Source organism: Scyliorhinus torazame, chromosome 9 (genome assembly GCF_047496885.1).
Source record: "Scyliorhinus torazame isolate Kashiwa2021f chromosome 9, sScyTor2.1, whole genome shotgun sequence".
Lineage (NCBI taxonomy): Eukaryota > Metazoa > Chordata > Chondrichthyes > Carcharhiniformes > Scyliorhinidae > Scyliorhinus > Scyliorhinus torazame.
The window spans coordinates 273,545,264-273,570,493 of record NC_092715.1 but is presented as its reverse complement, the minus strand read 5'-3'; the positions used below and the strand labels follow the sequence as shown (position 1 = coordinate 273,570,493).

General features: G+C 47.1%; 1 protein-coding gene across 2 annotated transcripts in view; it reads right to left on the bottom strand.

Moving 5' to 3' along the window:
- The window catches only part of LOC140429922 (ADAMTS-like protein 1), a 489,170-nt gene that overhangs the window by 109,823 nt on the left and 354,117 nt on the right, over positions 1-25,230 (bottom strand). For both annotated transcript variants that reach the window (XM_072517517.1, XM_072517518.1), the window contains exon 16: positions 3,482-3,692. In XM_072517517.1, coding sequence (XP_072373618.1) covers positions 3,482-3,692 — 211 coding nt within the window. The remainder of the gene's footprint in view (positions 1-3,481; positions 3,693-25,230) is intronic.

Genomic DNA, 25,230 nt, shown 5'->3' with positions numbered 1-25,230 from the left:
GATGGAGATTTTTTTTTTCCCCGTTGAATTGCCCTTTTCTTCTTCATAATAATATCTAAAAATAAATCCGCTGCATTTTAATGACTCCATAGAAGAAATGGACAAGATCTACAGATATCTTCATGAGCTGTCTCATGTCGTCTCTTTCAACTGCTGCAAATAGGCACCTCCCTCGCGGTTTTCAATTAACTTCCCAATATTTCCTGGCCAGGTTTGAGTGTGGAATATATTTATCCTGCTGGGATAATCAATTCAAGGAAAAGATTCTAGTTTCTCAATGTTAAAACATTGTGTTTATCCTGTTCCCAGCATAAAATTAAAGTTGGTCCAATTTTGCTGCATTTTCATTTGAAAATAATTCCTAAATATGAGAAATGAATTTCAATTGGAATACAACAGGCCATGGGAGAATGCAATGGGAGTTGGAACGTTGGAAACTCATCGTCATAAAAACAGTTTGAAATTCCCCCAAATGGTGGGTTGATTCATCGCTGCTGGTGGCGTGAACATTCATTTGCATCTCATGAATGCTCATTGAAACAGCTGCTCACCAAAACCGCATCAGGCCTTCCAATCTTGCATCACACCAGCAGGAAATCAGCTCAGTCCTGCCGAATACTTAGGTTTGATCTTTGTTGGACCAAGGTCACTTTAAAGTCCAATCACGTTGGTAGTTGGGCGGGCTAACAGCGAGTCTAATTACCTTCCCAATAAAGCTTTTGCTTGTTTTCACCTCTGTGGTCTGCAAGCCTCTCCGTTAAAAATACCACAAAGAAAACTGGCGACGAGGTGGTTGAAAACCCGAAGAAGAATTGCAGAAATCCGGTGGGGTGAGAACAAAATCATCGATTCAGGTTACTCACATCCAAAAAGGGATTAAGAAAATAGAAACATTACTTACGCCAAAGTTGGCAATGAAGGGGTGCCGGATAATAGCAGGAACCATGGAAGGAACCGGAATTCAAACAAAGATTTAGGTGAAAACAGCATCAAAAGAAGCTTGCCGCATGCTCTGCCCAGAAAGTTCTGGAACATTGTTACTTGCTACTTACAGTAGAGGCAGCAAATACCCTGCCGCAATTAATGGAGAGTGAGAGGAGATTTGCAACACCCCTTGCAAATCTCGGAAAAGTAAAGGCTAAATTCAGGGTTACCTTGTTTGAAAAGAAAAAAATAGCGAGGTTGTGCTAAAAGCTTTGTGACACATAATGCAAGTAAAATGGGGAATTTTTGGCACCATGGGACTATGTGATGAAAGCACACAGCCCTGGGGCTCATACACTGAAAGATTTGAATACTTTGTCGAGGCGAACAAAAATGTGGAACTTCCCGAGGTGGTGGTGGGTGAGGGGGGGGGGGGGGGGTATCAATTACTCAATTTCAAATAAATGAGCTGAATTCTTTGAATTTGGAGATGTCTTAGATGATGCCATTAGAGACAGACTAGTGTGTGGGTTAAGAAGCGAAGCTATCCAAAAAAAAGGTTAAGGGCAAAAGCCAAGCAAGGTGCTTAAATGCTCGGTCAGTGCTCAAGATCGAGGCAGATATCGAGGGGCTGGTCAAGACGGGGGTCCTCTAATCCTTTCATGTAAATGAACTGGTCACTATTCAGATAGAAAAGACTTCCATTTGGCACCAGGTGTCTGGGAGGGCTATCAATCTTTACTGCCTGTTGAGTAATTACCTTTCCTAAAAAGCTCTTATTTGTTTAACGGAATGGCCTGTAAGCCTATCTTTGAAACTACCCCAGGCCTCAAAGCCATTTGAAAAAGACGGATGTGCACAAGGCAGACCCGAGTTCGCTTGAGGTAACTTCAATGGACACAGTATACCTGCCATAGCGCTGCGTCGCTCCTGGTGTGCTGAAGGTAACCCTGCTGTACCAGGCTGGGTCATGCCCTCCATGAGCTGGTCTTTATGGACAGCCCTCTGCTGTGGGACTCAATGGCCCTCCATTCCACTGGACCGAGCTGCGACCTGGGGTGGGGCGGGGCTGACACAGGGAGCCATGTGGAAGAGGTTCTGTGTCAGGGTATGTGGGGGAAGGGCGAGGGGGCCTAACGGCAGGCAGAGGGTCCAGGGGGTGGATGAGGATTGACAAACAATGGAAGGCCGAGGGAATTGAGGAGAAGGAAGCTGGACACTGACAATGCTGCATGAAACATGACAAAAAGGGGATCAAGGTTGATTACTGGGCGCATGGGGTGGGGGGTGGGGGGGGGTGGGGGCAGGTCCACCACAACACCTGGATCCAGAACTTGTGCAGGATGGTTGCTGGGGGAAAACTTAAACTTAAGTGGCTCATGACCCAAGTGCTTGGCCCTCAGATGATGCTGAGAGAGGTACAATATTGATCACAGCTCCAAATTCCTTCATTGAGCAGATCAAGGGACTTCTGAAGATGTGATTCAGATGCCTGGACCACCCAGGTAGCTGTCTGCAATACGCACTGGGGACAGATTCCCACATGATCACAGTTTGATTGTCACAATCTGACAATGAAGAGAGCTGAGCCTCCCCCAGGGTGAAGTATGAACAACTTGACAGCTGGGATGGCGGTGGTGTGAAGGCGCCGGTGAGAGAATGACTGTCACCCACGAATGGATGTGTGAGCTCTGAGGGAGAGTCTCCATTTCAGTACACCCTGCCACATTGGGAGTTTGATACTGGAGGGAGAGGACTTACCTGGTGGAGCAAATCAGATCATTCATCCCCTTCACTTTGTGGTGTTTCTGACACGGTTCAGAGTTAAGCTGACCTCCTGGGCGATAGCCTCCCAGGCCGGAGAGGTGAGGCTGGTGTAATACCAGGAGCTTTCCCTTGGGTAGAGGACATGCCACTGCGCCCAGGCTTCGTAAATCAAGGCCCGGACTACATGATGGTTGAATCGTGTACAAACATTTTATTGAGGCTGCTAGCCTTTTGTCTCTGCTTTCCAAACATCCTGCTGGTCGTGAAGACAGGCGGGCTGGAGAGAGTGATAGGGGGGTGGGCTCCACTACCTCTGGAGATGTGGAGATGTGTCTGAGGTGTTCCCCAGAATGTGACCTGAGCATACTCGTCAACTCTGACCCACCGGGGTGTGTCTCTGAACCGATGGAGGGTTTCTGTGCAACAAACATTTCCACACATCATCTTCACAAATCTGGGTTGGTGAAAGCGAGCGTGGCGTTTTATGTCACCCTGACCTTCGAGCCCATAACGTGATATCACGATGGACAAATCAGTTCCCGACTTGCCACGTGATTCGGAGAGAAACTCGCCCAGCACAAAATTGGGCGCGTTCCCAACGCCAGGAAGCTTCAAATATAGAAAATCCCACCCAGGATTTGGGACACTACTCGAAAGGGTGGCGGAATCAGATTTCATGGAAGGTTTCATCAGTCAACTGGACACATGCATTCAGAGATCTAACCTGTAGGTTATGGGAGAAACACTGGGCTGTGTATATGATAATACAGTGGTTTCGATGAACAATTACCTGTTGCCATTGCTCAGAGAGCCAGTCTGGGGGACAGTCGAATTGATTACAGGCTTGCACGTGGTCAGGCTTTGTCTGGGGACAGTTCTTGTCACCTAGGATAACCGTCTGATCACTTTCCCGGGATAGAAGGTGCAGACAGAACACATCCCGGGTCTGCAGCCCGACCCCACAGCTGGATGAACAGGCACTCCATTTTCCAAATTCCCACCTGCAGGAAAGTCAACATATAAATGTTATCCATCTGCTTTAAATGAGAAAATTAAACAACAAGTGTTAATTTCTCACGTTCCGAGGCAGTAAAAACGTCACTTTTACAAGAAAACCTGGTTATTTTGTGAGAAGCTGACACCCAAGTGACTAATCTTCAGCATAACCATCCATGAAGAATTGCATTGATTAAATTGGCAAAGTCCACAATTCCAGTAAGTCATTTAGCTTATTGTGTTGGATTGTGATGGTTCTGTAACTTTCACTTATTGCTGCAATGTATGCAATTCCCTGTTGCAATGCAAATTCTCCACCAACGCGAAAAATGGATAGACAGATGAATAAATCAATTCTGGTTGCACTTAAATCAAAAGAAAGCGGACAATGCGGACAGGACTAGGATAAGCCTCATCTGGAGGATCACCTCCAATTCAGAGCACTATACCGGAGGAAGGATATGAAGGCAGTGGAGAGAGAGCAGAGGAGGTTCACAGGAACGATTCCAGGGATAAAGAAATAATGTAGCCTCGACGACAAATTAGAAGGGTTGGCTCTGTTTTCTTTGGTTGAGAGGAGACTTGGACGTGATCAAGATCCTGGAGGGACTGTACAGGGAAAGAGTGAGAAATGTTCCCACTGAAGGGAGCATCAAGAACTACAGAGCAAATATTCAAAATAATTGACAAAGGGAGTAAGAGTGATGTGAGGAAAGTTATTTTCACTCGGAGGGTAGTTGGAGTCTGGAACAAACTTCCAGAGAGGGTGATGGAGGGTGATGCTCGATCGAGGTGTTCAACAGGGGATTGCATTGCTTCTGGAAGAGAGAATGTGCAGGTTTACTGGGATAAGGCAGGAGAGTGGGACTGGGTAGAATGTTCTTTCTTTCAGAGGGTAAGTGCAGACTCGATGGGTCGAATGGCCGCCTGCTGCTCTTTAAAAAAATTTATGATTACAAAGACTGCAATAGGTCTGTAAACAGATGGATTACTTTGACAGAAGCAATAAACTCCTCATTTGGCATCAGAATAGAAAGTAGCCCGGAATTTGGCATAGTATTTAAAAAATATATATTTTTATCCCCGTTCCACCCCCTCCCTGTTTCTGCTGTCTCCGGGCCCTATCCTGATGCACGCATGCACAGACAGAATGAGGAACCTCGGTCTGCACTCTCCTCGCCAGGGAAAACGGGAGTGCATCCCACCCCTGCCTGATGCCTCTGTGCAACTAGAAGTATTCAGAGCTGGTGGTGTTGGTCCGAACTCTCGCTTTGGGGGTTTCGCCCATGGGGTGAACCCCGTCCCAAACCCTCGCTTTGGGGGTTTCGCCCATGGGGTGAACCCTGTCCCAAACCCTCGCTTTGGGGGTTTCGCCCATGGGGTGAACCCCGTCCCAAACCCTCGCTTTGGGGGTTCGCCCATGGGGTGAACCCCGTCCCAAACTCTCGCTTTGGGGGTTTCGCCCATGGGGTGAACCCCGTCCCGAACTCTCGCTTTGGGGATTCGCCCATGGGGTGAACCCCGTCCCAAACCCTCGCTTTGGGGGTTCGCCCATGGGGTGAACCCCGTCCCAAACTCTCGCTTTGGGGGTTTCGCCCATGGGGTGAACCCCGTCCCAAACCCTCGCTTTGGGGGTTTCGCCCATGGGGTGAACCCCGTCCCAAACCCTCGCTTTGGGGGTTTCGCCCATGGGGTGAACCCCGTCCCAAACCCTCGCTTTGGGGGTTTCGCCCATGGGGTGAACCCCGTCCCAAACTCTCGCTTTGGGGATTCGCCCATGGGGTGAACCCCGTCCCAAACCCTCGCTTTGGGGGTTTCGCCCATGGGGTGAACCCCGTCCCAAACCCTCGCTTTGGGGGTTCGCCCATGGGGTGAACCCCGTCCCAAACCCTCGCTTTGGGGGTTCGCCCATGGGGTGAACCCCGTCCCAAACCCTCGCTTTGGGGGTTCGCCCATGGGGTGAACCCCGTCCCAAACGCTCGCTTTGGGGGTTCGCCCACGGGGTGAACCCCGTCCCAAGCCCAGACCTCAATCAGCTGTTTTCACTCTGTCAAAGGCCTTTTCTGTGTCCGGGGGGACGATTACCTCTGGTGTTCTCTCCCCGGGTCAGCATCACATTCAGCAGCCGCCTGATAGTCACAGTTAGCTGTCTACCCTGAAACAAAGCCCGCCTGGTCCTCAGCGACCACCTCTGGTACGATTTTTGCAAATTAATTTCATTTTGCAAATCCAAAAGCGAGGTATTGAAGGCTTGCACTGAGGCAAGAACTAACCTTTCATGATATTTACTCCAAGTCTCAGTTATTTGTAATTTTTTGGGGGATGGTTTATATTTAATTAAACCCACACAAAAAAATCAGATGTTCGGATCCTAGGCATGGTAACATAACTTATTCTAATATTAGGAGTTTTGCACAAGCAATTTTGATGTACAGACTGAATGATGCATTTGAAGGGGCTGGTTTAGCACACTGGGCTAAATCGCTGGCTTATAAAGCAGACCAAGCAGGCCAGCAGCGTGGGTTCAATTCCCGTACCAGCCTCCCCGAACAGGCGCCGGAATGTGGCGACTAGGGGCTTTTCACAGTAACTTCATTGAAGCCTACTTGTGACAATAAGCGATTTTCATTTCATTTCATTTCAAGATCACAATTAACAGCGGGAAGAGTCCCTGGGCTCAGCTTGAACAAGATCGTGGCTGATCAGACTGTGACCTCAACCCCACATTCCCACCGACCCTCGATAACCTTTCACCTCTCATCAAGAACACATCTACCTCTTCCTTAAAAATATTCAAAGCCTCTGCTTCCACTGCCTTTTGAGGAAGAGTTCCAGAGACTCTCGACCCTCAGAATATATTCGCCGCCCTAAATGGGTGACCCTTTATTATTAAACAGTGTCGCCTGGTTCTAGATTCTTCCATAAGAGGAAACATCCTCTTGACATCCATCTTATTCTTCGAAACTTCAACAGATACAAACCTCTTTCCCCATAAGGCCACCCAGCCATTCCCATTATTAGTCCGCTAAAACTTCTCAGAACTGTTTACAACACATTTACATCCTTCCTTCAATAAAGATGCCAACACTGTACACTGGGGCAGGATTCAGCCAAAACAACTTCATGCTGAGTAACACCCCCGCTATTCACCGGCCCTTTGCCAGACTTTGGGCATCTGGAAGTTTCTCTGTGCCGTGGTCACACTTAAGCACGTGTCCTGCACTCACCAGGAGACTTGCTATTCACAGATTGTGGTGCCATTTGAAAAGGCTGTCCCTGACCTCTAGACCCCCCCCACCCCCCCCCAGAGCTTTCAGGACCCTCCCTCATCCTTCACCCCTCCTCCCCAACCTTTCCTGGGGTCCCTAACGCCCCCCCCCCCTTATCCTTGCTCTTATAGGCAAAGCCCACCCTGGGCCTGACATCAGGCACCCGCTGGATTCCAGGGTTCCATCCTGCTCCCGACCACCCAGTAGGTTCTAATGGCTTGTGAGACCCTCCCCGAGGTCCCGTTTGTGTAAACCAGTGTTAAACGTTGCCCTGGCGAGGTCTCTCAGGTGCGGCCGTTGACTCCCAGTGCACACGCCATCCGGGTAAGATCTGGATCTCCCTCAGCGCTGGGCGGAGCGAGTCGGGTGACGAGTGATCAGCCCGGTGCAGAGCCCGATTTGGGTTCTTGAGCAATTCACCCACTGCACCAGGATCTGCACCGGGCGCAATGAGACTGCGGAACTGCCCCAGTGATATCACTAACGCTTTAGATAACTAAAACATCTTCCCTGCTTTTGTATTCAATTTACCTCACAATAACAGTCATTTTAATTACTTGTAATACCTGTAATACCCGTAATCAAGCAATTTGTAATAATGCACTGCGACACTCAGATCCCTCTGCACCTCACAGGTCTACAAATTCTCACCATTTAGATAATATAAATCCTTCCCATTTTACTCCATTTAGCAGATCTTTTCCCACTCATTTAACCTAGCCATGTCCCGCTGTAGGCCCCTCGTCACAACTCACTGGGCAGGATTCTCTTAGGCCACGCCGCGCCGGACAATCGCTGCCATTGACGCCGGCGCAGTCAGTGCTGCCCCCCCAGGATGGGCCGAGCGGCCACAAAAAAATCCGAGTCCCGCCGGTGCCGTCCATGTGTGGCCTTACCCGGCGGGACCCGGCGGGACCTCGGCCTGCATCCGGGGGCGGCCTGGTGGGAGTGAGGGGGGTCCGACCCCGGGCGAGCCTCCGCTATGGCCTGGCCCATGATCGGGGCCTACCGATCGGCGGGCCGGCCTCCCGGGCTGTGGGCCTCTTTTGCTCCGCGTCGGCCCCAGTCGTCCTATGCCATGTTGCATCGGAGAAGGGAGACACCGCAATTGCACTGGTCCCACTGCACACGCGCACATTGGAGCCGGTCCCACTGCAGATGCGCACACTGGCGGCGGTCGCATTGCGGATTGGCGCTGGTCGCACTGCGCATGCACGGATTGGCGGCAGTCACACTGCGCATGCACGGATTGGCGGCAGTCACACTGCGCATGCGCGGACCCGAGGCGCCCATTTGACGCCGGCATCGGCAGGTGGAGCCGCGTGGGTTGCTCCAGTGCCATGCTGGCCTTCTGAAGGCATCAGAATCGCTGTCCCTGAGGGCATGTTGACGTCGTCGTGAAACACGATGGCGTCAACACTTAACCTCAGGATCAGAGAATCCCGCCCACTATCTTTGCATGATTAACAAATTAAGCAGCCGTTGCTTCAGTCGCTTCAGCCAAGTCATTTATTTATATTCATGCTGACACTGTAGGACAGTGACTAGCCTGACCTCCCAACATTCTCCAAGTCACAGACAGCTTCTGGAAGTTTGCTGTTGGAATGTGTTAAATAGGCTGATTTACAAGGAAATTCTTTTAACATTTCATTTGGTAATATTTTTATATTTAACTTCAACACAAAGTACAAAGAGCGATGCAGTTTGTCGATTACGGTGGGTGTATTAAAGTTATAATAATAAAAATATTTGTCCAAATGCTACGGGGGGAAGAAAACATTTAATTTGCGAGCTGCTGACAAATAGCAGCTCTGGGGTAGAAACTAGTGTTATGGGCCAGGGTTTAGAGAACCCCAAAGTGTATCATGGAGTTCACCTGGCCCACAACTTTTAATAGATTGTGGTATGGGGAGCACACGGCCCACTCTACAGGTGTGGGACAGCAGAAATGGAAAAGTATTTTTTAAAGCAAAACAATGTTTATTCTATGAACTCAAGTTAACCTTTTTAAAACATACAGTGAACATCTTAGCAACCATCAATTCAAATACAATCCTCAAAGAATACAACATTAAGTAATCCTTAATAACTTCCCAAACAACATCCAGAAGACAAAAGAAACACCTTTTAACAGAAGCACATCAGGTTAAAGTCACTACTGAGAACATTTATAATTCTGAATTCACCAAATGATCAATAGACAGTCTTTTCATGGCAGAGAGATCAACAGTACACCTGCTTTGTCTGGCTTCAGCTCCAACACTGAAAACGAAACTAAAACACACCCTGCAGAAAACAGCCTAAAACAAAAGTAAAAAGCTGACAGACAGCCCAGCTCCACCCACTCTCTGACATCACTGATAAACACCCATCTCTTAAATGTATTCTCACATGACACTAGCGATGATGGGGGCAATGATTCTGTTTTGGACTATGATCAATTTTGATGCTGTTTTCCTTTCTTTATTCTTTCGTGGGATGTGGAGTCACCGGCAAACACTCGCATTTGTTGCTCACCATGAACTGAGTGGTTTGCTAGGCCATTGCAGAAGGCAGTTAAGAGTCAATCACATTGCTATGGATCGGCAGTCACATGTAGACCAGACATAGCAAGGGTGGCAGATTTCCTACTTTAAAAGGACATTAGTGAACCAGATGGTGTGGAATTCAAATTTCCCCATCTGCTGTGATGGAAATCGAACCCGAGTCCCCAGCGCATTTACCCCCCTCCCCACAATTACTAGACCAGTGACAATACCACTGCACCACCACTCCCCTTTGTGAAGGAAGAAGCACTTTCTTATCCGATGCCTACTTATTGAATCGAGTAAAAAAAAAACAATGTTGGAAGAGATTGATTTGCTTGGAAATCGCTCAAGTCCAGGTAGGTGTAAAACCTCAACCCTCTTGATAAAAGCTTCAAAATAAGCTGCAGGGACAAACAGTAAGGATAGAAAAAGCTAAAAATAGTGATTGAATTGCATTGTTATTTGCTCTTTCTTTTTGAAAAAAGTGACCCCTTAACTGCAACTTTGTGGTTTTCCGGTTGGTTGAGTCATTATTGACCAATAAAGTAGCAACATTAACATACTCAATATTAACATAGAACATCTCCTCTATATCTTCCTCCAATCACCTTCAAATTATCTCCCCTCGTGACAGCCATTTCCACCCTGGGGAAAAGTCTGGCTATCCACTCTATCCATGCCTCTCATCACCTTGTACACCTCTATCAAGTCACCTCTCTGCCTCCTTCGCTCCAGTGAGAAAAGCCCGAGCTCCCTCAACCTTTCTTCATAAAACATGCCCTCCAGTCCAGGCAGCATCCTGGTAAATCTCCTCTGCACCCTCTCCGAAGCATCCACATCCTTCCTATAATGAGGCGACCAGAACTGGACACAATATTCCAAGTGTGGTCTAACTAGGGTTTTATAAAGCTGCAGCAAAACCTCGCGGCTCTTAAACTCAATCCCCCTGTTAATGAAAGCCAACACACATACGCCTTCTTAACAACCCTATCAACCTGGGTGGCAACTTTGAGGGATCTATGTACGTGGAACACACCCATATCAACTGGACCATAATACAGGGTTACTTCTCTCATAAAACCATTTGAAAACATTTGAAATATTTGACTAATTAAAAAAAAATTTTTTTTAGAGTACCCAATTCATTTTTTCCAATTACGGGGCAATTTAGCGTGTTCAATCCACCTACCCTGCACAATTTTGAGTTGTGGGGGCAAAACCCTCGCAAACACGGGGAGAGTGTGCAAACTCCACACGGACAGTGACCCAGGGTCGGGATCGAACCTGGGACCTCGGCGGCGTGAGACTGCAGTGCTAACCCACTGTGCCACCGTGCTGCCCTATATTTTACTAAATTAAGTAGAAAAACACTATGGCCTGGATTCTCCTTTCTCTGCTGCTGCGAGTGGGAATCGCGGTGTCAATCCCATTTTTAGGCCGACGCGGAGTTCTCCGCCCGATTTTAGTGGCGGGGAGTAGAGAATTCTGTCCAGAATCCATGAAATCGCAATTTAACACACATTACACACCAATCGTAACCTGCATTCGAGTGGTTTCAAGTGGTTGGGACAACTGTTGAAATGTTCGTGGAAAGATACCAAGTTTTGTTCCAAGCTTAACATTTATTGGCAAATTAGCTGCGGCAGTTGTCAGGACTTATTGGTAATAACAATACCGTCCAGGTGTCAGATTCTCAGAGGAAATTCAATCTTCCATTTTTCACACAGGTAGGATTACTGGTGTAATACCGGATTATTTTGATGTCAGGTTTTTCACTCTCTGTCAATTTATGTTAGTGTCATTTAATATCAGCTTCTGCCATCTCAACACAAAGCCCTCACATGGAGTATCACACAGCACGTCCCGAGTGTTCCAGCTATTGTAAAGTAGATGGGTAAATACAAAACTAGACCTGAACCAGATATCCAACCCTTTTGAAAAACTGCATCAAAACAATGTCCTCACTGCAATTTTTAAATGGACCATTCGACAGGGTCTTGTTACACCAAATCTCAATCTTTGCTTTGCTCCAGAAACATTGTACAGGCAAAGAAATATCATGAAAAGTCAGGGCGGATTGATAAGTGTAAATCACTTTTTTGAAATATGATAGTCACTAAGCTGTCTCCGCTGAGCTGAATTATACACCAGGAAAATCCGGTGACTTTAAAGCAGCTTCCCCGAGTGTATGGTTGGCCTGATAGAAAAAACAACTCCAAGGCGTGGGTCCCACGATGTCACACTGGCCAGGGTGGGGGGGGTTAGTGTGTCATTTTTAAAGCCTGCCCCGATACAAAAAAGTACAAAAAGAAGAACCCTCTAGGGTACACCCACTCTCAATCACCCCCCCCCCCCCCAACACGTCTCCCTAGTACTGCTTGGGCATGACCCCTTACCCCTGAGCGATGCCCTCATCTGAGCTCCTGTGGTGGGTTCTGCTCATCAGGCGCAACTCGTGAGAGGCCAGCCTTCATTCACATTGCGTTACCCTCATGCCAACAGGAATGGATAATATAACGGGGGTGGGGGGTCTTGATAATGAGATTTCAGTTTATTCTAATGGCCAATGTTGAATGTCAGGAATTCTATGTCACTGTTGGGGTCAATCACAACGAGACTTCCTGCTGATGCGAACCGCAGCCCAAAATCCCGGCCAACGTTTCGAGTGGCATATGCCTCTTCTTCAGAGTTCCATATGGACTGGAAACATTCCGCTTTCTCTCTCCACAGACGCTGTCAGACCTGCAGAGTCTTTCCAGCATGTTCTGTTTTCAGTGCAGATTTCCAGCGTCCGCAGTATTTTGCTTTTACATAGAACATAGAACTTAGAACGATACAGCGCAGTACAGGCCCTTCGGCCCACGATGTTGCACCGAAACAAAAGCCATCTAACCTACACTATGCCATTATCATCCATATGTTTATCCAATAAACTTTTAAATGCCCTCAATGTTGGCGAGTTCACTACTGTAGCAGGTAGGGCATTCCACGGCCTCACTACTCTTTGCGTAAAGAACCTACCTCTGACCTCTGTCCTATATCTATTACCCCTCAATTTAAAGTTATGTCCCCTCGTGCCAGCCATTTCCATCCGTGGGAGAAGGCTCTCACTGTCCACCCTATCCAACCCCCTGATCATTTTGTATGCCTCTATTAAGTCTCCTCTTAACCTTCTTCTCTCCAACGAAAACAACCTCAAGTCCATCAGCCTTTCCTCATAAGATTTTCCCTCCATACCAGGCAACATCCTGGTAAATCTCCTCTGCACCCGCTCCAAAGCCTCCACATCCTTCCTATAATGCGGTGACCAGAACTGTACGCAATACTCCAAATGCGGCCGTACCAGAGTTCTGTACAGCTGCAACATGACCTCCCGACTCCGGAACTCAATCCCTCTACCAATAAAGGCCAACACTCCATAGGCCTTCTTCACAACCCTATCAACCTGGGTGGCAACTTTCAGGGATCTATGTACATGGACACCTAGATCCCTCTGCTCATCCACACTTTCAAGAACTTTACCATTAGCCAAATATTCCGCATTCCTGTTATTCCTTCCAAAGTGAATCACCTCACACTTCTCTACATTAAACTCCATTTGCCACCTCTCAGCCCAGCTCTGCAGCTTATCTATATCCCTCTGTAACCTGCTACATCCTTCCACACTATCGACAACACCACCGACTTTAGTATCGTCTGCAAATTTACTCACCCACCCTTCTGCGCCTTCCTCTAGGTCATTGATAAAAATGACAAACAGCAACGGCCCCAGAACAGATCCTTGTGGTACTCCACTTGTGACTGTACTCCATTCTGAACATTTCCCATTAACCACCACCCTCTGTCTTCTTTCAGCTAGCCAATTTCTGATCCACATCTCTAAATCACCCTCAATCCCCAGCCTCCGTATTTTCTGCAATAGCCTACCGTGGGGAACCTTATCAAACGCTTTGCTGAAATCCATATACACATCAACTGCTCTACCCTCATCTACCTGTTCAGTCACCTTCTCAAAGAACTCAATAAGGTTTGTGAGGCATGACCTACCCTTCACAAAGCCATCCTGACTATCCCTGATCATATTATTCCTATCTAGATGATTATAAATCCCCTTATAATCTCTTATAAATTATAAATCTCTTATAATCCCCTCCAAGACTTTACCCACTACAGACGTGAGGCTCACCGGTCTATAGTTGCCGGGGTTGTCTCTGCTCCCCTTTTTGAACAAAGGGACCACATTTGCTGTCCTCCAGTCCTCTGGCACTATTCCTGTAGCCAATGATGACATAAAAATCAAAGCCAAAGGTCCAGCAATCTCTTCCCTGGCCTCCCAGAGAATCCTAGGATAAATCCCATCAGGTCCCAGGGACTTATCTATTTTCAGCCTGTCCAGAATTGCCAACACCTCTTCCCTACGTACCTCAATGCCATCTATTCTATTAGCCTGGGGCTCAGCATTCTCCTCCACAACATTATCTTTTTCCTGAGTGAATACTGACGAAAAATATTCATTTAGTATCTCGCCTATCTCTTCAGACTCCACACACAATTTCCCATCCCTGTCCTTGACTGGTCCTACTCTTTCCCTAGTCATTCGCTTATTCCTGACATACCTATAGAAAGCTTTTGGGTTTTCCTTGATCCTTCCTGCCAAATACTTCTCATGTCCCCTCCTTGCTCGTCTTAGCTCTCTCTTTAGATCCTTCCTCGCTACCTTGTAACTATCCATCGCCCCAACCGAAACTTCACACCTCATCTTCACATAGGCCTCCTTCTTCCTCTTAACAAGAGATTCCACTTCCTTGGTAAACCACGGTTCCCTCGCTCGACGCCTTCCTCCCTGCCTGACCGGTACATACTTATCAAGAACACGCAGTAGCTGATCCTTGAACAAGCCCCACTTATCCAGTGTGCCCAACACTTGCAGCCTACTTCTCCACCTTATCCCCCCCAAGTCACGTCTAATGGCATCATAATTGCCCTTCCCCCAGCTATAACTCTTGCCCTGCGGTGTATAATTATCCCTTTCCATCATTAAAGTAAACGTCAACGAATTGTGGTCACTGTCCCCAAAGTGCTCTCCTACCTCCAAATCCAACACCTGACCTGGTTCATTACCCAAAACCAAATCCAACGTGGCCTCGCCTCTTGTTGGCCTGTCAACATATTGTTTCAGGAAACCCTCCTGCACACACTGTACAAAAAACGACCCATCTATTGTACTCGAACTATATCTTTTCCAGTCAATATTTGGAAAGTTAAAGTCTCCCATAATAACTACCCTGTTACTTTCGCTCTTATCCAGAATCATCTTCACCATCCTTTCCTCTACATCCCTCGAACTATTAGGAGGCCTATAAAAAACTCCCAACAGGGTGACCTCTCCTTTCCTGTTTCTAACTTCAGCCCACACTACCTCGGAAGAAGAGTCCCCATCTAGCATCCTCTCCGCCACCGTAATACTGCTCTTGACTAGCAGCGCCACACCTCCCCCTCTTTTGCCTCCTTCTCTGAGCTTACTAAAACACCTAAACCCCGGAACCTGCAACATCCATTCCTGTCCCTGCTCTATCCATGTCTCCGAAATGGCCACAACATCGAAGTCCCAGGTACCAACCCATGCTGCCAGTTCCCCTACCTTGTTTCGTATACTCCTGGCATTGAAGTAGACACACTTCAAACCACCTACCTGAACACTGGCCCCCTCCTGCGACGTCAAATCTGTGCTCCTGACCTCGATACTCTCATTCTCCCTTACCCTAAAACTACAATCCAGGTTCCCATGCCCCTGCTGCATTAGTTTAAACCCCCCCAAAGAGCACTAACAAATCTCCCCCCCCGGATATTTGTGCCCCTCAGGTTCAGATGTAGACCATCCTGTCTGTATGAATGATTTTACTTGAATGATTTGGGGGGGTTTTCAAACTTAGAACCCGATCCCAAACATTTACTACATGTCCTGTAGAATGGAATTTACATTTTGGGATCGGCAAATGGATTTTCTGAAGCAGATCCCTTTATTCCAGTGTCAGAAAGAGAAGACAATGGAAATATATAAGAGACTAGATTGTGACAATGCAAAGATGTTTGACTCCAACATGTCGACACCGGTTTACATAGTGAAGAAACGTTTCCATGAAGCAGAGAAATTACTGGAGAGTTATATCAAATACTGTCAGCTCACTTCACAGCCTTGTCGGAAACAGTCAAATTGACCACAGCACCAAATGTCTTGTGGCCCAAGGATACTCCAAATTCCTTCAGATGGCCAATCACAACATCCAAAAGGTGACAGGCGATTTATGCAACCACCCTCAAAAGTTACATTCTTCTCCAAGGACCTTGACAAGCAACAAGAGACAAAGAGCAAATATTTACTGAACAGTGAGGTTTTCAGGTACAGGGAATGCAATAACCGGACATCATACTGTGCCAAAGGATCTGGCTAACAACTCGCTCCATTTTATTAACAGACAGGGATATCATTTGTACAGGAGTGTAGTGATACCAACCACATGATTTTCCATGTCAATGCTCATCACTCGGGAAGCTGGAATGTCAGATTTCAACTTTAACATTCAAGATACCTGCATTGCTGAGCCAGAAAAGTTTTGTGCTCGTCGATGGATTGGAGAAATGGGATACCTCGGAGACCTAGCTGATGATACCTCTCTGGCATCCACCTTTGCAGCAGTAGGATCTATCCAATTCGGCAAACAATTGGCATGTTACATCATGCTGGAGGCGCCTAAAGAGGACTGAAGGATCCTTGCTACGAGTAGAGGCCAGCAAAGGTTTCAGAAATTGCCTGTAGCATGTTGGACACCAATGCTGCATGTTGGAATGCTGCATGTTGGACACCAGTGCTGCATGTTGGAATGCTGCATGTTGGACACCAGTGCTGCATGTTGGAATGCTGCATGTGGGACACCAGTGCTGCATGTTGGAATGCTGCATGTTGGACACCAGTGCTGCATGTTGGAATGCTGCATGTTGGACACCAGTGCTGCATGTTGGAATGCTGCATGTTGGAATGCTGCATGTTGGACACCAGTGCTGCATGTTGGAATGCTGCATGTTGGACACCAGTGCTGCATGTTGGAATGCTGCATGTTGGAATGCTGCATGTTGGACACCAATCCTGCATGTTGGAATGCTGCATGTGGGACACCAGTGCTGCATGTTGGAATGCTGCATGTTGGACACCAGTGCTGCATGTTGGAATGCTGCATGTTGGACACCAGTGCTGCATGTTGGAATGCTGCATGTTGGAATGCTGCATGTTGGACACCAATCCTGCATGTTGGAATGCTGCATGTGGGACACCAGTGCTGCATGTTGGAATGCTGCATGTTGGACACCAGTGCTGCATGTTGGAATGCTGCATGTTGGACACCAGTGCTGCATGTTGGAATGCTGCATGTTGGAATGCTGCATGTTGGAGTGCTGCATGTTGGACACCAATCCTGCATTTTGGACACCAATCCTGCATGTTGGAATGCTGCATGTTCGACGCCAGTGCTGCATGTTGGAATGCTGCATGTTGGACACCAATGCTGCATGTTGGAATGCTGCATGTTGGAATGCTGCATGTTGGACACCAATCCTGCATGTTGGAATGCTGCATGTGGGACACCAGTGCTGCATGTTGGAATGCTGCATGTTGGACACCAGTGCTGCATGTTGGAATGCTGCATGTTGGACACCAGTGCTGCATGTTGGAATGCTGCATGTTGGAATGCTGCATGTTGGACACCAATCCTGCATGTTGGAATGCTGCATGTGGGACACCAGTGCTGCATGTTGGAATGCTGCATGTTGGACACCAGTGCTGCATGTTGGAATGCTGCATGTTGGACACCAGTGCTGCATGTTGGAATGCTGCATGTTGGAATGCTGCATGTTGGAGTGCTGCATGTTGGACACCAATCCTGCATTTTGGACACCAATCCTGCATGTTGGAATGCTGCATGTTCGACGCCAGTGCTGCATGTTGGAATGCTGCATGTTGGACACCAATGCTGCATGTTGGATTGCTGCATGTTGGACACCAGTGCTGCATGTTGGAATGCTGCATGTTGGACACCAATGCTGCATGTTGGAATGCTGCATGTTGGACACCAGTGCTGCATGTTGGAATGCTGCATGTTGGACACCAATGCTGCATGTTGGAATGCTGCATGTTGGACACCAGTGCTGCATGTTGGAATGCTGCATGTTGGAATGCTGCATGTTGGACACCAGTGCTGCATGTTGGAATGCTGCATGTTGGAATGCTGCATGTTGGACACCAATCCTGCATGTTGGAATGCTGCATGTGGGACACCAATGCTGCATGTTGGACACCAGTGCTGCATGTTAGACGCCAATGTTGCATGTTGGAATGCTGCATGTTGGACACCAGTTCTGCATGTTAGACGCCAATGTTGCATGTTGGAATGCTGCATGTTAGACGCCAATGTTGCATGTTGGAATGCTGCATGTTGGACACCAATGCTGCATGTTGGACACCAGTGCTGCATGTTAGACGCCAATGTTGCATGTTGGAATGCTGCATGTTGGACACCAGTGCTGCATGTTGGAATGCTGCATGTTGGAATGCTGCATGTTGGACACCAGTTCTGCATGTTAGACGCCAATGTTGCATGTTGGAATGCTGCATGTTGGACACCAATCCTGCATGTTGGAATGCTGCATGTTGGACACCAATGCAACTCAAAGGGTTAAAATTACAAGATAACAATGAGAGAAATCAGCAAGAGGGTTAAGGAAGGAGCCGCCACACAGAGGATGGTGAGGAGCAGCTGAGAATCCCATCATCAGGAACAATGGCAGAAAATAGCCACAACTATTTCTGATATCGATCACCTTGATTTTGACTCACTGATGAAGTCTTAACTGTCCTTCGAATGAATACTGTGGTGCAATTCAAACATTCTTCGATCTTTCACAATGCACTCTATTGGGGAAAATGTAGAAACTGGAGCGACAAAATCTATCACATGGGACAACCTTCTCACTCACTCAATATCCTTACATTTAAAACTGAGAGAATAATGGGTCAAAAATAGCATCTTGGAAAAGTTCAGCAGTAAGTTCCTACCCACTCGGATTTTCAGACACATCTTAATCGGATTAGTGAGAATTCCAGGTGGTAATTTGGTCTTGACAAAATAGCAGAAATACGAACTCTCCTCTTCCCATCTATATCCCGAGAAACAGAGAGGCACCCATCCCCACCCACTATCCCGAGGGAGGCACCCATCACTACCCCCTATCCCGAGAGACAGGGAAGCACCCATCCCCACCCACTATCCCGAGGGAGGCACCCATCACTACCCCCTATCCCGAGAGACAGGGAGGCACCCATCACCACCCACTATTCCGAGGGAGGCACCCATCACCACCCACTAACCCGAGAGAGGCACCCATCACCACCCACTATCCCGAGAGACAGGGAGGCACCCATCACCACCCACTATCCTGAGGGAGGCACCCATCACCACCCACTATCCCGAGGGAAGCACCCATCACCACCCACTATCCCCAGGGAGGCACCCATCACCACCCACTATCCCGAGAGACAGGGAGGCACCCATCACCACCCACTATCCTGAGGGAGGCACCCATCACCACCCACTATCCCGAGGGAAGCACCCATCACCACCCACTATCCCCAGGGAGGCACCCATCACCACCCACTATCCCGAGAGACAGGGAGGCACCCATCACCACCCACTATCCTGAGGGAGGCACCCATCACCACCCACTATCCCGAGGGAAGCACCCATCACCACCCACTATCCCGAGGGAAGCACCCATCACCACCCACTATCCTGAGAGAGGCACCCATCACCACCCCCTATCCTGAGAGACAGGGAGGCACCCATCCCCACCCACTATTCCGAGGGAGGCACCCATCACCACCCACTAACCCGAGAGAGGCACCCATCACCACCCACTAACCCGAGAGACAGGGAGGCACCCATCACCACCCACTATCCCGAGGGAAGCACCCATCACCACCCACTATCCCGAGGGAAGCACCCATCACCACCCACTATCCCGAGAGACAGGGAGGCACCCATCACCACCCACTATCCTGAGGGAGGCACCCATCACCACCCCCTATCCCGAAGGAGGCACCCATCACCACCCACTATCCCGAGGGAAGCACCCATTACCACCCACTATCCTGAGGGAGGCACCCATCACCACCCACTATCCCGAGGGAAGCACCCATTACCACCCACTATCGTGAGGGAGGCACCCATCACCACCCACTATCCCGAGAGACAGGGAGGCACACATCATGAATTTTCCAATCAGCAGTAAAGGAAATTTAACAAAACATAATGGGATGTAACCTGCCCAGCAACAGGTAGAAATCTGCCTAGAGACAGCAATAACTAGCATTTCAAAGGCCGTAAGAGATGCGCTCTCCCAGTAATGAGATTAGAAGGCATTGTAGAGAAGGATCAGGTGTGAATATCCTATCAGTAGAAACAGTTTACCTAAAGATTAGGAAGATCAATGAGGTATACATATGATGTCTAGAGTCAAGGAATGTGATAGGAGCAGAAAGTCCAATCCAGAGAAGGAAAAATCCAAGTGGAACAAAGTACAATTGGCCGGACCGTTAGAACCGAAGCAGGCCAGTTTAACACCTAGCAGCCTAAAGACCACGTTTTACATCTAACACACTCAGTCGTAGAGCCAAGGCAGTGTAGCAAACCTTTGTAAAGGCCACTTATAGATTTTTTTACTTTGGATGTTGTTTGGCGAAACAGGGAAGTCTTAACGAGTTCAGGGATCATAGATATCTATTTTGGAATAAGGAGCATGTGTGCGTGCGTTTTTACACAGGATGTGGGCTTCGCTGGTTAGGTCAGCATTTATTGCCCATCCCTAATTGTCCTTTAGAAGGTGGTGGGTGAGTGGCCTTCCTGAACCGCTGCAGTCCGTGGGGTGTATGTACACTGGATTAAAGCAAATTACTGCGGCTGCTGGAAAATCTCAGCAGGTCTGGCAGCATCTGTCGGGAGAGAAAAGAGCGAACGTTTCGAGTCCGATGGCTCTTTGTCAAAGCTAACAGACAGAGAAAGTGAGAATCCCACTCCACAGTATAAATATTTCCCACTTTCTCTGTCGGTTAGCTTTGACAAAGAGTCATCGGACTCGAAACGTTCGCTCTTTTCTCTCCCTACAGATGCTGCCAGACCTGCTGAGATTTTCCAGCATTTTTTGTTTGTGGTGTATGTACACACACAGTGCTGTTAGGGAGGGAGTTCCAGGATTTTGACCCAGCGACAGTGAAGGAATAGTGATAAATTTCCAAGTCAGAATGACGAGTGGCTTGGAGGGGAACCTCCACGTATCTGCTGCCCTTGTCCTTCTAGATGGGAGTGGTTGTGGGTTTGGAAGGTGCTGTCTAAGGAGCCTTGGTGAGTTCCTGCAGTGCACCTTGTAGATGGTGCACACGGCTGCTACTGTGCGTCAGTGGTGGAGGGAGTGAGTGTTTGTGGATGGGGTGCCAATCAAGCGGCTGCTTTGTCCTGGATGGTGTCGAGCTTTTAAGTGTTGTTGGAGCTGCACTCATCCAGGCAAGTGGAGAGTATTCCATCACACTCCTGGCTTGTGCATTAAGATTGTGGACAGGCTGTGGGGAGTCAGGGGGAATTACTCATGGCAGGATTCCCAGCCTCTGGCCTGCTCTCACAGCCACAGTATTTATATGGCTGGGTCCAATTTAGTTTCTGATCAATTGTAACCTCCAGGATGTTGATAGTGAATTCAACGATGATATTGCCATTGGATGTCAAGGGGCAGTGGTTAGATCCTCTCTTATTGGAGTTGGTCATTGCCTGACACTTGTGTGGCACTAATGTAACTTGCCATTTGTCACCCCAACGCTGGATATTGTCCAGTGTCTGAGTGGTGAATGGTGCATTACGAGAATGTATATTACGAGAAGGTTTTATGAAATCAGAAAATGTCTCTGACCAATTGTAATGATTTTATATTAAAGTAAATGTTTATTAAAGAAAAATAAACAAAATTCACTTCAACATGAGAATAGCTTCACGCAGTTAACAGTTCCCGAAGGATCTTAGCTTAAACTACAGAGTGTGGGCAGAATGGGCTGAAATTATTCAGGATGTCAGGGGGGTTTGTAAGGGGCGGGGGGTGGTCAGGGGATCACAGGTAGTCGGGAGTCCAGTGGAGGGTCACTGCTGTTAATACTAGTTACCAAGGAGTTGGAAATGGTTCAAACTTTAACTTTCCTCGGGCAACTATTCTGCAAAGGGAGTGGGAAGCATATGAAATATCCAGTTTAAAATCAGAGATTCGCATAGTTTCTCACTGCTGGGTAATTGACCATCAGAAGTTTAGATTTCCTGGGGTGTCTCCTCTAGAGTACAACACACTTCCAGACCAGGGAACAGACATTCTGGCATTGAGTTCTTCACAAGTCGATGTTGACTAGAAATTTCTGCTGATTATTCAAAGTACAGCGTGGTGTTTGCGCAGAAAACAGTCACAACTATGAAGCTAAAACTGAAACCTAAACGTCTGTCAGCTGCGAATCCAGCAACCTATTGTCCAACAGTTTCCTGTTCATTCCGCAGGAATCATTTATCACCTGGGATTCACGTGGTGCATCTGGTATGAATTAGCAATCAGATTCAACTTTTATAGTTGATCAGCTAATGGTCCAGACAATTGCATACTGAGGTTCACAGGATGAGTCACAAGGATGTACAGACACAGTTTGAGGATGATTGTGGAGCAGTGGTGATGTTACTGGACTAGTAATCCAGGGATAATGTTCTGGCAACTCGGCGTCAGATCCCAAAGCAGCTAGTCTCAGTAACGGTGACCATGGAGCTATCCAAATCCATCTGGTTCACTAATGACCTTTAGAGAATGAAACCTGCCGCCCTCACCAGGTCTGGCCTACACGTGACTCCAGACCCACAGCAATGTGGTTACTCAGCGCAATTAGGGATGGGCAACAAATGCGGGCTTTGCCAGGTACGCTCCAAACCCACAAAAAAAAAACATTTTAAAAAATTACCCGATTATCTCAGCCTCTTTTCAGATGCTGAGGGTTTGGTTGTACACTTTTCTCTCTCTTCCCTCAATGCACCTTAATTTCTTTGGGACAATAAAAAGTAGTTAACATTTACAGTGGAATATTCCAGACTGAAATCTATTCTGTGAGAACTCATAACTGCCTTATTGGATCCTAAACAGATTAACGCCTCACACAACAATATGGTCACCTAGGGCTAGCGATGTACTGTTCATATTGAATCCTGTATGGATAAGACAGAATAACATGAGGAAATTGAAAATTGTACACACAAGTTTAGATAGGAATCTCCCCAAGTTCAGCCTAGGCTGGTACAGCTATGTAAACATATCAAACCTATTTCCTATTCAAAGCTTAATTTTCACAATGTCAGATATTGTCATTTCAAACTTCAATTTGATTTTGGTTACTATTGACAAGGTGGCTGTATAACCATTGACAAAATAACTAAACAGGATTAATGAGTTCAAATTACATGACTGTTTAAATTTAGTTTTGGGTTATGATTAAGTATAAAGTTACTGTTAGTTTTACACATAGTACATCAGATAATAACAGGAGAAGAGAATACATTTGCACAAACTTAATTGCACTTTGAACTCAGGCAGGAGTGCAAGGAGAATCTAGTGAAAATCTCCAACGTGCCCATCAAAGTAATATTATTTGGCCGTTTGGGTGATGCAATTTATCTGCTAACAGCATACAGACTTCACATAAATCTCCACTTACCATCACTGCTATGAACCGTTCGCTAAGTCCATGAAATTCAAGGCTGGAATTTGTACAGGTATCTCTTGAGTAGGACATTGATCATTTCAAGCTTCAGTAGCCACAAAAATCCCTGGTACAATGTGCACAGTCTAGATCGGAGGGTGTGGAATCTTTCAGGCTACAATTGTTAATTAAGTATTTTCCTCATCATTCAATTCAAACATGGTTTGGAAATAATAATAATAATCACTTCTTGTCACAAGTAGGAATGAAGTTACTGTGAAAAGCCCCTAGTCGCTACATTCCGGCGCCTGTTCGGGGAGGCTGGTACGGGAATCGAAACCGCGCTGCTGGCCTTGTTCTGCATTGCAAGCCAGCTGTTTAACCCACTGTGCTAAACCAGTCCCTGGTTGCAGCTCGAGACTTGCCAGGTCTCCAGCCGCTCCTTTGATTCTTTGCTGAGTATTTACTGACAGAGGGCATTGGGACATCAGTGAATGATGGTAACCAACTGTCTATCCACTTCACCAATGAGATTTTAGAATTTAGAAGAAAATCAGGAGTCAAATCAAGTATAGAATGAGAAATGGAAAGGAAAAGACAGATTGGATTCTGAAAGCCAGAGAGAAAAGAAAAGTAGGTTTTTAAACAAATTAAAATTAATAACATTTCTGATGACAATTTACTACCTGGAAGAATTAAGGACTGCAAGTCCAGTTTCAAAGTTTGCTTTCGAGATTGAGAGGGATTCTGTTAATTCCAGATTGATTGGGAGCCCATGGTTTTTAGGTAGTGGGTGTTAATTGGAGATTCAGCTGTGCTGAAATTTATAAGAACAAACTGAGAGAGGAGTTGTTGGCTGCAATTGCATGATTATAATTATCGGTGGTGTATCAAGGCTAGGTTCCAGTTTTCACATTCACTGACAATGCAGGAGCATAAATCTCCTCATTCGCCAAGTCACTGGATATAATTAAGAAGGAAATAGATAGATTTCTGGACTCTAAAGCTGTCAAGGGGTATGGAGAGAGTGTGGTGGTGGGTTAGAGAGTTAAACCGTGATTGTACTGAACGGTGGATCGAGCTGGAAGGGCTGATACGACACACTCCTGCTCCCGCTTTTGATGTCTCTGAAGCTAACAATGCAAGTTATCAGCAATGTCTGGCAATTTGAAGCAATTTCTTCTCTGTCACAAGATATTGAATGATTTGCGCATTATTAATGATAAAATTGAAGTTCAATTTATTTTCCAGGTGAAACTAGAAAATGAATATATTTCCAAAGAGGCATATTGGTCAGATGGCAATGTCTTGGTATTATATATATATCCCCTGTGGAAATGTCTTGGGGGGTGGGCGAGCGTGCGGGACGGGTGGGTGACCGTGCGGAACGGGGGGGGGGGTGAGCAGGGGAAGAGGGTGAGTGATCCAGATGGAGTTACATATAAAATATGAGCAGATATCGGCTATTTGGTCCCTCGAGACTGCTCAGTAATTAAAAGAAATCAAGGCTGATCTGTTTTGTGTTTTGAATTCCATATTCCCGTTTGTTCCCAATATCCCTTGCCTAACGAGAACCTCCATCTCAAAAACAGCCCTCGGAGAAAAAATTCTCCTAATTTCTGTTCTAAAAGCGTGACTTTTAAACTGTACCCCTTAGTTCCAGACTTGTCCACAAGAGGAAACATCCTCTCCATGTCCACCTTGACCATTCAGGATCACACCCCCAGTTCCAGGGGGTGATTTGTGGTCAGACTTTCTATTTGAGAGTACTTGGTGCGAGGATGTCAAAAGACGCAAGAAGAAATATGATTGAGAAAAGCGAAAGCAGATGTCTGTCTGGAGCTGACCAAGGGGCAGATCCCGCGGCAAGACGGCGGAGGCAAGCGCACTGGGTGAGGCCACACCCATCACGGTGGACAAGCTGGTGGAGGGA